The sequence below is a fragment of the Vulpes vulpes genome, chromosome 4 (genome assembly GCF_048418805.1).
Source record: "Vulpes vulpes isolate BD-2025 chromosome 4, VulVul3, whole genome shotgun sequence".
NCBI lineage: Eukaryota > Metazoa > Chordata > Mammalia > Carnivora > Canidae > Vulpes > Vulpes vulpes.
The window spans coordinates 15,458,010-15,470,580 of record NC_132783.1 but is presented as its reverse complement, the minus strand read 5'-3'; the positions used below and the strand labels follow the sequence as shown (position 1 = coordinate 15,470,580).

General features: G+C 34.0%; 1 protein-coding gene across 1 annotated transcript in view; it reads left to right on the top strand.

Moving 5' to 3' along the window:
• Positions 1 to 12,571, top strand: part of FAT4 (FAT atypical cadherin 4) — a 172,898-nt gene that overhangs the window by 86,887 nt on the left and 73,440 nt on the right. Inside the window, exons 3-6 of the mRNA XM_072755291.1 lie at positions 1,803 to 2,064; positions 3,619 to 3,969; positions 10,223 to 11,145; positions 11,823 to 11,997. Of these exons, the coding sequence (XP_072611392.1) occupies positions 1,803 to 2,064; positions 3,619 to 3,969; positions 10,223 to 11,145; positions 11,823 to 11,997 (1,711 nt within the window). The remainder of the gene's footprint in view (positions 1 to 1,802; positions 2,065 to 3,618; positions 3,970 to 10,222; positions 11,146 to 11,822; positions 11,998 to 12,571) is intronic.

The window sequence follows — 12,571 nt, the reverse complement described above, 5'->3', positions numbered from 1 at the left end:
CTCATTTAATCTTCACAACAGCCCTAATGTTATTGCCCTGATCATCCAGATAAAGAAACATCAGCTCATAAAGGCTAAGTATGAGGCCCAAAGACACACAATTAACAAGTGGCAGAGCAGAGATTCAACCCCAAAAGCATCAGATCTCAACCAGTGCAGTGTATAATATTTAACTCAATATTTTAATTATAATATACATAATTAAGAAATACCTAGGGACGCCTGGGTGGCTCAGCGGTTGAACGTCTGCTTTGGCTCAGGGCGTGATCCTGGGATCCCAGCCCAGGATCCACTTCCACATCGGGATCCCCACAAGGAGCCTGCTTCTCCCTCAGCCTATGTCTTTGCTTCTCTCTCTGTGTCCCTCATGAATAAATAAATAATAAAAAAAAGAAATATCTAAATCAGATTGCTTGCAGTTTCAACATTGGACTATCAAGTTTATATTTGATATGCAATTTATTTTGAAATACCATCTTATCAAATATATTTTAAAATAAAATATATATAATGTATATCAAAATATTATGAGGTTAGCATTCCCCATCATCTAATCCAGATGGGTTCTTTACTTTTAATTCTTCTAAATTTCTTTTTTTTTTTTTTTTGGACTTTTTCTGTTTTTCTCAACCTTTCTGTGTGCTCTGTCAACTTTCTATTTTAGACTTCAATGTTTTGAGGGCCAGAGCTCAAAAATCTAAGAGAACAGAAGAAATCCCTGGTTTCATTTTATAGATCATGGACTTGGAACCTACAAAGAATACAGATTGTAGAAAGGTTCACCTGGAGGAAATGAAGCCCTATCCTCTTGGGACCAAACCCTACTCACTCTCTCCTTTCTTTGGGCTCTCCCCACTCTAGTTACTCCTATGTTGTTGAGAGCCTTGAAGCATTGCTTCCAATTAAAACAAGATTAGTGTTTTCTTGGACATAAAATTCAAGGCGGTTTGTGTTGCAGTTGAGATTCTCAAAAATATACCAATAACCTAACATTTTAGTTTGACCTTCTTCTACTAATCATTTAAACTCTCCACTCTAACAGACTGTTTAACAGTGAGTAAGCCAAACATATAATTCTCCTTCCCTCTGTTCTTCTGTTTAAACTCAAATGTTTCCTCAGTCTTTGCTTAAAAAAAAAAAAAAAAATCTACAAACCCCAATTCAGTTCCATACATACCCTCCTTTATTATCTTCCCTAAAGAAATCAACTCAAAACAATTTCTCTTCTTGGTTCTTGTGGTGCTTATTGGAAGCCTCCTCCATTTAGCAGTTGCCTCATTTAATTACCTTCTCATGCTGAATCAGAAAGACCATGAGCTCAAAGTTAGGAGGATGTGGGTTTGAAATCCACACTAACACTTGCAGTGTGACAATGTGTGAGTTAACTAGCATCTCAGAGCCCAGCATCTTCATTGGTGAAATGGCACCTCATGGAGTTGTGACTTGAAGTGAGATGATACATGCATAGTGTTGTCACAGTACCTGGCACAGAGCCAGCCTTTGGCAAATCTTCTGGCTATGTGGTTAATAGTAGTCAGTGTCATTTGCATTTTCGATAGGGACAACTTGACTCCTTTCTATGTGTATATTTTATGAGTTTAAAAAATATATAGCTAATACTGACAGCTGCGATTTTCTACCTTATTTAATGGATGAGTGGTGAAAGACTGTAATGTACTACTTTGGTTATCTCTTGAAATCTTTTAATACTTAAAAAGTAAAGCCAAAAGCCTCACCTTGTCAGATATACTCAACATAAGGAATACTCTTACTGTTCTATTCAATTATGGGTCTTTTCTCAGGGTGCAAATGCTCTGGTCACATACACCATCATTAGTGGAGCTGATGACAGTTTCCGCATTGACCCCGAATCTGGAGATCTGATAGCAACCAAACGATTGGACAGGGAACGCCGTTCCAAATATTCTTTGCTGGTTCGGGCAGATGATGGTCTTCAGTCCTCGGATATGAGAATTAATATCACCGTCAGTGATGTGAATGACCACACACCCAAGTTCTCCAGGCCTGTGTACTCTTTTGACATCCCAGAAGACACAACCCCAGGTAGGTGGCACCACACCTTAAGTATATTTTGCAAAGATCACTTTTGACTACAATTATGGACTGTGTGTTTTTGACTGCTTTTAATTAGTGACTAGTTTTTACCATATGCTGCTAGGTATAAAAATATATGTGCTTGATAGTTTTGTCTGTTAATTAACCATCTTTCATACAGTTCCCAAACGAATTGCTACTTTTGAGAACAAATGAGGTTAGCAATTGATCTGATTACTGATTACACTTTAAGTATTTCAGTTTCTGATAAGTATTTGTGATGAATTGTTCATTTTTCTGGCAACAACAGTTTTGATACTTTGTTTTTCCAATTTATACTCTGTGATATTTTACAGCCCATTTAAACATTTTATGTGTTAATGTGATCTCTAAATGCCGACTTCTGAAAAAACTGGCCACATAGTATGTTGTGCTTTGCTACCTCTGCATCCATTCTGAATTAATGTACTTCAGAAAGGCATTTGCAAGACAGGACTGCATCTTTATTTTTAACATATTTTAATTGGTTACAAAGGTTTAAAATAAATAGATATTATAAAAATGTATATATGATTATGGTGTTATGTATACAAAACAAAAAGAAAAGCACCTGAAAATCTGTGAATATACTAGCTCTGACACTTAGAACCTGTGTGGCCCAGGTAAAGTAATTCATTCCTCTTAGCTTCAATTTTACCTTCTGTAAAATGGAAACAATAATTCCTGTTAGAATTAGGGTAAAGATTAATTTAGAGAATATGTCATAGTGGGCTAACATGGGGCTTGGGAATGAGCATGTGCTCAATAAGTGTTAGTAGAATCTCAATCCTGAATTGTCAGCTTGCCTCTCTGAACATATTATGTTGTGATTGTTGAGTTTGAGTACTAAATATCCATATTTCTGGTGTGTGTGTGCTTCATTTCCATTATTGGAAATTCTTATCTAAGATTTAAATTTTATTCCGAATTACATTTGGAATGATTTTGCGTAGTAAGACATATGTTACAGAAACTCATTTGACAAAGAAATTAAATATTTATAGACTACTTCTCACTGCAGTTTTCATTTCAGTCCCCAACATAAGTTGTGCATGTCCTTCATGAAATTATCATCACATTTATTTCTGCCTTAATTATAGCAATGACCATATGAGCTATCAGGTGATATCCCCTGAGCATAAGTCTGAATTTTTGCATGGAAGCCCTACTTCCTGATACTAGCAGTGGGCCCTAATATATGTTCACTGTGATCGCCAATATGTTCATAAATTGGTAGTGCCAGGCAGAAAAATAGTGTCAGAAGTAGTATTATTTCTCCAGAACTTTTATATTGCAACATAAAATTTACTGAGTGTTTAATATGCTATATATTTTGTTAATATTTGGGAAGGTTGGTATCAGTGTTAATGTAGAAATCTGCAGAATGTTGTGTTCGCTGTATTTTCATAGTGACTCTAGTTAATATATTTTACTGTACGAATAAAATTTGTTGGTGTCTGTATATAGTCTCTTAGTAATACCTTTATCCCATTAATTTTAGACTATTAATTTATTTTTTGATAGGTTCTTTGGTAGCAGCTATTTTAGCTACAGATGATGACTCTGGTGTGAATGGAGAAATTACATATATTGTGAATGAAGATGATGAAGATGGCATATTTTTCCTGAATCCAGTTACTGGAGTCTTTAACTTGACTCGAGTATTAGATTATGAAGCACAGCAATATTATATCCTCACTGTTCGAGCTGAAGATGGTGGAGGACAATTTACTACCATTAGGGTTTATTTTAATGTGCTAGATGTAAATGATAACCCACCTATTTTCAGCTTAAATTCGTATAGCACATCTTTAATGGAGAATCTACCTCTAGGATCTACTGTTCTTGTGTTTAATGTTACCGATGCAGATGATGGTACGTACTTTATTTTATATACTTAAAAATTTATTTAAAATGTCCTCAGATTTATACTATATTTATTTACTGTGTTCAGTTGTCATAAACAGGGGCAGAATTATGATTTAACTATAGAGGATTAAAAAATTGTTTTTTCTGTTAAATTCTTATTTCTAATAGTTACACAGTATGTGTTGTTACCATTCTATAAACTGTATCTTCCTTTTTTATAGTATCACAGCTTAATAATGTAGAAGTCATAAGAGTTTTTACTAGGTTTCTGTCAGATTAATGAAAATATTTGTTTACATATATTATTTTAACATAAAAAGGATAAAATTTGGAAGCAAAAGAAAACCAGCATCTTAAAAAAACTTAAAGAATGCACAATTAATTTTATACTTCTCACTGAAGTGTTCTAATAGTATTCTAGCAAGGTTTTATGCTTTAATTTAAAGGACAGTTTCAGATGTCTTTAATTTATGCTATAAGCAGGGCAGCCCAGGTGGCTCAGAGATTTAGGGTCGCCTTTAGCCTAGGGCGTGATCCTGGAGACCTGGAATTGAGTCCCACGTTGGGCTCCCTGCATGGAGCCTGCTTCTCCCTCTGCCTGTCTCTCTCTCTCTCTTTCTCTCATGAATGGATAAAAAAAAAAAAACTTAAAAAAAAATTATGCTATAATCAAATTGAGATTTTGTCTTAAATCTAGATTTCACATGTGTTTGATTTTATTTATTGCAAAAGCATTTGACAAACTTTCTTTTAAAATGGAACTCTAAAAAAAATAAAATAAAATATAACTGTCCTGGGCATTCTTCTAAGATGTGTTTTGTAAATACACATATCGGATAATACAGCACCAGAGATAACATTGTGAAGATTATCAGTCTTTAACTGAACTCTTTGGAAAGTTAATACCTTGTTTCCACTTTTATTGGATGAGTTAAATGTCCTATCTCTTGAGAAAACATGAGACAGAACTTTAAAAAGGAAATAGGCCTCTAGCCTGAGGATATGCCTAGTGACATAGACATATCAACCTTAATTTAGAATTTCCTGATTCTAACTGACTTGGATGATTAAAGTAATTTTGGAATACCACTCTATCTCAACATTCTCCTCCATACTTAAGTTTCCTTTCAGGATTGTCTACAAGTGTCCCTGAGAAAGATATATAAGAAGCAAAAGCACAGTATTTTATATATGTTTCCACACACAAAATTGGAAATACTTTCTTTAGAATTCATTAAGTGCATTTTTAGGTTTCCCCCTTTTATGTTCAAGTAGTTAACATTGTTTGCAAGAATATATCTAAAATAGATGTATCTGTAATACTAGTACTACTACTATTGTTAATAAAAAGGAATAACTGACGTGTGTAGCATATGAAGTATGTAACCAGTCTTGGCCTAAGAACATTGCTTACTCTTTTTCCTGTGCATCAGCCCAGCTCAGTGATTGGCTCTAATTAGACTTTGATATACAATTGAGCTTAATCTCTATTTTGGGAGTTGATTTCTCTATTATAACGTTAATTAGTTTATCTGCTCCCTGGGTATGAATATCTCATTTGTCCTTGGACCAGTCCTTGGACCAGTCAGACTGGTCCTGACTTTTCTGTAGTGAAGTAGTTTCTGCCATGTTTCTTTGTGATTTATTTATTATGCATTAGAAAGAGACCGTTGTTTCATAGGATTGTGTGTTCCTCTGAACTAAATTTTATTTATCCTTATACCTTCAAATACTGGGAATTGAAAAACTGCAAATAAGAAACTGTGTAAAAACTTGCTGGAATATTCCACACACACATGCATAGACATACATTAACCATTGACTTTAATTTACTTTTCATGCATTTTTTTCCCCTTTGATTGTGTTTGTGTTGGGTACAAAGTGTCAAGCTACATTTTTCCATTGTTTTAGTTTTGAATACTTTTATCAGTGTAATTTCCTGTACCTTGACCTAAAATATAGGACATGTTTCCTATTCTTTCTGAATTTCTAGGATAATGATAAGACTGTACGAGAGTAGCCTTGTTTGCTTAAAATTGCCAACTTGGTCACACTGAATAGTTCTCAAAGTTGTTCACAAACAGTATTATTTAGATTTAAAAAAAATAACAAATTCATCATAAACTCTGATCAAAAGAACCAAAAAGTTCGTGATTGAGGGGAATATTGTCATCTGAAGAAATTTATGTAAAAATAAAATTAATATTTTCTGTTGTCTATAGATTCTTTCAGAGTTCAATGTAAAATTTTGGTTACAGAAGCTTTTAATAGGAATAGGTCAAATATCTTCATTATTTTCACAAGATAAATAGTGTATATATATTAATTTCAAGGCTTCTTTGTATTAGCTTAAAAAGTATCATATTGAGGCAAACTATTAAAAACTGAACTTCATGGAAATATACTGGCTTTGATAATTATTATGTTGTTATTCTAAAAATAAATTTGTATGTTCTTCAAAATATTTGGAATCACAGAGTGTTTTGAGAATAATGCAATGGTAATTATTGCTGAATAAGTTAACCTGTCTATGCTTGGTACAACTGCAGGTCATTCAAATGAAAGGAGTTTCATATTCCAGTGACTTGATGACCTTGTTGTGACTGCTCTATAAAGCTGAATGCTGTCTGAAGCAATTCTGTGTGTTACAGTTGTGTGATAAGTTGACGAATGCTAGCTCATTGTAGCATAATTAGAGGTTTATGGACTATGAATAAATACACACATTGCATAACAGAACCTTATACCTTTAGTTATGTGCTATATTTCATGGAACTAAATTATTCTTGAGATTGAAATTAAAAAAAAAAAAAAAAACACCCAATAGAACCACACACAAACAATAAAACTGCCAGAAAGAATCATGTGACCAAACCACTTTCAGAACCTTGAACATAAGCGGTTAGAAATGTGAACAGCTTTAAGTTTAAAGACCTGGTGGGCTATAAAACCCCACTAAACTCAAATCCCAATGCGTATGGGTAAATTACAGAATTTTAAAATAATGTATGTACTGTTTCATGATGTGAATATTTGATGTAAAGAACAGAGAAAAACAAATGGTCTAACCTCTCTATTTTTTAGGATACTACAAGTGTTTAGGGAGAATTTCGAGTTTCTATCTATACACATCTATTTTCTAGCTGTAGAACACATGCCCAAAGCCACTTAGATTTGTCAGAAATGAAAAGTCCTTTTCTTTTCAGTAAAGTAAATTTAGGCGGCTTTGTGGTCTGTAATTGCTTCAGTAAGGATACATGAAGTTCCTGAGATGAGAGCCATTGCTTCAATGGGGTTGCAGTATTCTTTGCAAAAGTTGTTATATTTTTATGTTTATGGAAGATGATTGTTATTGTGAGTTCATTGTAATGTTATCTAATATGTATATCTGTCATTTTGAATTTGAATATAAAATCAAAGTTTTCTTTTTTCCTAAGTCTGCTTAAGTTTAATAGTTATTATCCCACCCACCTACTCCACTAAACTCTTTTCCCTTAAAAACGAGGCTGCTCTGCTGTTTACAAGGAGGCTATAAAGTCTTGGTATCATGTTCTTTTTGCCTCTGAAATTTAGTTATTTACTCAAGGAAGCAGCAAACACTGTGGACCTAGGGTGTCCAGATCCTTGATTTAATTGCTTGCATTCCAATTGATTTATGTAGAAGTCCTAGGCTATCACTTTGTAACCATGTGTAATTTTATCAGTTTTTCTAATTTCTTTTGATCTTGGGCATGAAAGATTTTATATACTTTCACAGAAATAAATTTTATATCTCTGCTTGCTGGTATTATTTTATCCAGATGTTTTCATAACTTTTTCTCAGTAATAATTGGGCCTGAATTTGTGCCTCAAAGAATAGGAATTCAATATTTACTGATGGATTTAGCCATAAAAAATGCAGAAAATTTCCTTAGTAATTTGACCTAAAATATATTAAAATATATTTTTACATAATAATATATAATATTAGATAGTTTAAATTAAATTTCTTTCTAAGGATATATATAATATTATATATATACAAATTATCTTTGTAAAAAATATATACATATATATATATAATTATCTATGTAAAATCTCCATTAATTGCACCAATTGATGGAAATTTTCTTTGCACCAGATGATGGAACTTTTTCTTTCCTCATTCCTGTGGAATTTTAAGTCAAGGGTTGAAGTAGGCTGTTGACCTTTTTCAATCCAGATCTTAAAATCCTCTTATCTCCTGCTGGTAAATTGACCTGTGGCCTCCATTAGCTTTATTTATTCATATTTTTCCTGATCTTCAGAGTACTAATTATTCTGAACTTTACATGGCTTCGTTCACTTGTGAATAGTTTAAAATAAACTATAAAGATTATAAGCCATGCTCATAATGAGGGGAGATTCTTACCTTTTTAAAGATCTGCTCAAACCTTGTTCATCTGAAAAATTTTTGTGAATAAGAAAGTGTCTGAAAATTATTTTCATAAATATTTCTTCTCCGTAGCAACATACAGACAAAGGATATTAGATAAAGACTTTAAAATCACAGGAAAAGAGTAGTTCTAGCATTTTTTTAAAAGAGGAGGCAAGGGGATCCCTGGGGGGCGCAGCGGTTTAGCGCCCGCCTTTGGCCCAGGGTGTGATCCTGGAGCCCCGGGATCGAATCCCACGTCGGGCTCCCAGTGCATGGAGCCTGCTTCTCCCTCTGCCTATGTCTCGGCCTCTCTCTCTCTCTGACTATCATAAATAAAAAAAAAAACTTAAAAAAAAAAAAAAAAAAGAGGAGGCAAACCTTACCTAGGAGAAAAGAAAATTCCATTACTCTAGTCAAATTTGCCTCTGTAAGGAACCAGACAAACTTCAAGAAAAGGTAAAGGCTTACTCAAGTAGTCATAGAATCCTGAGAAAGAGTTTTTGCAAGGAAAAAGAAGCAGAGTGATTAAATCGTTCTAGAAGACCCTTGTCACAGAGTGGACATCATTTCTGACACATAAACAGTTTACTTAAAACTTTAAAAAAAAAAAAAGGTTTTAAGTAATCTCTACAACCAACATTGGGCTCAAACTCAAAATTGAGATCAAGAGTGGCCTGTTCTACTGACTCAGCCAGCCAGGTATCCCTGATGCCTCAATAGTTTAAATTCACCTCAGAAATACAGGAGCTGTTTGTAAGCAGTTAATGTAACGCAATAGATTTTCCCTAGCATAAAATCTCAGAGTATAAAATCTTTATTAAGAAAGAATTATCTAGAGGCACAATGTTTCTTAGCAACACTTATAATATCCTACCGGGTCCCAGGATCTTTAGGATAAGATATAAAAATGTACATGTTATTATGCGCAAGTGAAGAAAACAGTATTCTGTAGCAAGAAATCAGAGTTTTCTTTTGGTTTTCACTGTGTATCTGTTATTTAGTTTTAAATTATTTACTAAAAATAATTGGCCAATCCACTCTCCACATCCTTTTTATTAGAATATTCTCTGCAATCATCTTCTGAGATGAGAAATTATATGTTATTTATTACAATTAAAAAGGGACACACGATCCTATGAAAATAGATAAAATAGTATCTAAATATAGCCCAATAATAGTATAAGCATTTATATTTGCAGCCTTTTATGTATAATTTTACTGCTAACATTTCCTTCAAAGAATACTTTTAAAACACATTAAATGTACATAATAAAATCTGAGAGAAAATTATTTTCACAAAGGCCATTAGCCAGATGCTTAATAAGAATTAAAAAGTATTTATTGGTTTTGACAAGAAACGTAAAAGTAGATTTAAAACATCCATGACTAATGCCATACATCAGAAAATTTTATTACCCTACTCTGAAAATTGGTGTCAGCCTCAATAAATTACTGAAGTTCTAAATGTTTGGCTAACAGTATAGAATGTGGCACTGTTAATGTTGAATCCTCAGGAACTATGTGATAACAATATGGAAATGCATAGAAAAATATCCGCCCTCTGGAATACTTTTCTCCTCATTTTTTTTGTAATTTAACATTTCAATGTCATAGCAAATAGCAAGCAGTATATAGATCATTCATTCACCAGACTGTAAACATCTTTTCCCATCAAAAGTTAACAGGCAAGGAATTACACGATGCATTACTTATCAAACAATTAACTGCAGCTAAATCATCCATGAGGTGTGTTTGGGCCATCATATATCAAATATGCAAAGTTTTATGTCAGAATTTTTGGTGTGATTTGTTTCTGTACAGCACACGTTCAAGAAAATGTAATTTTTTCCCCTTTTGTTTCAGGCATCAACTCCCAATTGGCTTTTAGCATTGCTTCAGGTGATAGCCTCAGCCAGTTTACAGTTGACAAGAATGGTGTACTGAAAGTCCTTAAAAGTTTGGATCGGGAAAGTCAGTCCTTCTACAACCTGGTTGTTCAGGTGCATGACCTGCCACAGCTTCCGGCCTCCAGATTCACAAGCACTGCCCACGTCTCCATTATTTTGTTGGATGTAAATGATAACCCACCAGCATTTCTTTCCCCTAAATTGACATACATTCCTGAAAACACACCTATTGATACTATTGTTTTCAAAGCTCAAGCCACAGACCCAGACAGCGGCCCAAACAGCTATATTGAGTACACTCTGCTGAACCCTTTGGGAAACAAGTTCAGTATTGGGACCATTGATGGTGAAGTGAGGCTCACTGGAGAACTGGACAGAGAAGAGGTTTCTAATTATACTCTAACAGTGGTGGCTACAGACAAAGGTCAACCAGCTCTCTCTTCGTCTACCGAGGTTGTAGTTATGGTACTTGACATCAATGATAACAACCCTGTTTTTATGCAAGCCTTGTATAAAGTGGAGATTAATGAGAACACACTTACTGGGACAGATATAATACAAGTATATGCAGCAGATGGAGATGAAGGTACAAATGGACAGGTTCGCTATGGCATCATTGATGGTAATGCCAATCAGGAATTTCGGATCGACTCTGTCACAGGTGCCATCACTGTGGCTAAGCCTTTGGATAGGGAAAAAACTCCTACTTACTCTTTAACTGTTCAGGCAACAGATCGGGGCAGTACCCCCAGAACTGATACCTCCACTGTCAGCATTGTTCTACTGGATATTAATGATTTTGTTCCCATGTTTGAGCTATCTCCGTATTCTGTAAATGTCCCTGAGAATTTAGGGACACTTCCCAGAACAATTCTTCAGGTCAGTATATTTAAATCGAACAAATATTGTGTTCACTATAAGACCTCTAATTTGATAATCTGCTCTCTCCTATGCTGTTCATGCTTCACCTCCCTCTTCTTCATTCCTTCCATAAATGCTTGGCTGCAGATATAACAAATCTTCAAAAGGAAAGTTGTATGAAAATTATACCTAAGAACCTATTGATTTCCTCATAGATTAAAATATTGCATTTCTATTATGTTCTTTTATGTGTACTCATTTTCACACATTTATGTATTTGTGTGTTTTAAAGTTGTTTCACTGTAGCAGTAATATCTAAACATAGTGAGAAAATAAAATGATATTAAAGTTTTAAAACTTTGTTACAAACATTATTCTCAGCTTCCCTTTTCACAAATCCAACTACCTAGATGATACCGCTGTCAAAAAATTTTGGGAAACCTTCCAAAAACACGGTGCTTTGGTTTTAAACATATTTTTACAAAAAAAAAATACATACCACACTGTATCATTTTTTAAATTTTTTGCTTGAAACTTAAAAACATGTCTTTGGATTTTTAAAAAATATTTTTAAATATTTTAAATATTTTTTTAAATATAAGACTCTATGTCATTACTTTTAATGGTATATTTTACTCTGTGGTAGACCTTGTTAGTTTTACATACATTCCAGCATGTCTTGTTCTCTCCTATAGGTGGTGGCAAGAGACGATGATCAAGGTTCTAATAGCAAACTCTCATATGTTCTATTTGGTGGTAATGAAGACAATGCTTTTACTCTCTCAGCTAGTGGAGAACTTCGAGTAATACAGAGTTTGGACCGTGAAACAAAGGCACACTTTGTTTTGATGGTCACAGCTACAGATTCAGGTAAGTCTTGTCTGGTTGTGAAGAATCTCTTCACAATACAAATAAATGAAAGTATATTTGTCTACCATGAAATTAAATATTTGCTGAAATGTACTAATCCTTGGAGCTCTGATTGTATATATATATGATTTATAGCCCATATATCACTTTGTGAAATTTGTGTATAAATATGTAAGTGGTAAGGGCTTGAGTACATTACAAACAGAGCTCTATTCCTATAAGACAAAATGCATCCTTGCCAAGTAAGCCATCTGAGTACCTTTGAGGATGACCTGATACTCTACCACTTGAGCTGTGAGGCATTTCAAGTACCTTAAGCTTTGAAAACATCCAAATGGTTTTAACTGGTCCTGGAGATAATAGAGTGGGTCAAGGGTTTTACTTCCTTAGTCCCTAGGTTTTGTAAGTAGCTGTAATTGGCATTTTTGAAGCTCTACAGAGCTCCAAAAAAGAGTATCAGTGAGAGCCCAGCATTTCTCATTGAGTTAGCTGTGTAATGGACTGCCATAGAAATAATGGAAAACAGTACACGTTAGTTAGCTTTTAGTGTCTGGAAGTAGTAATCATGCAAATC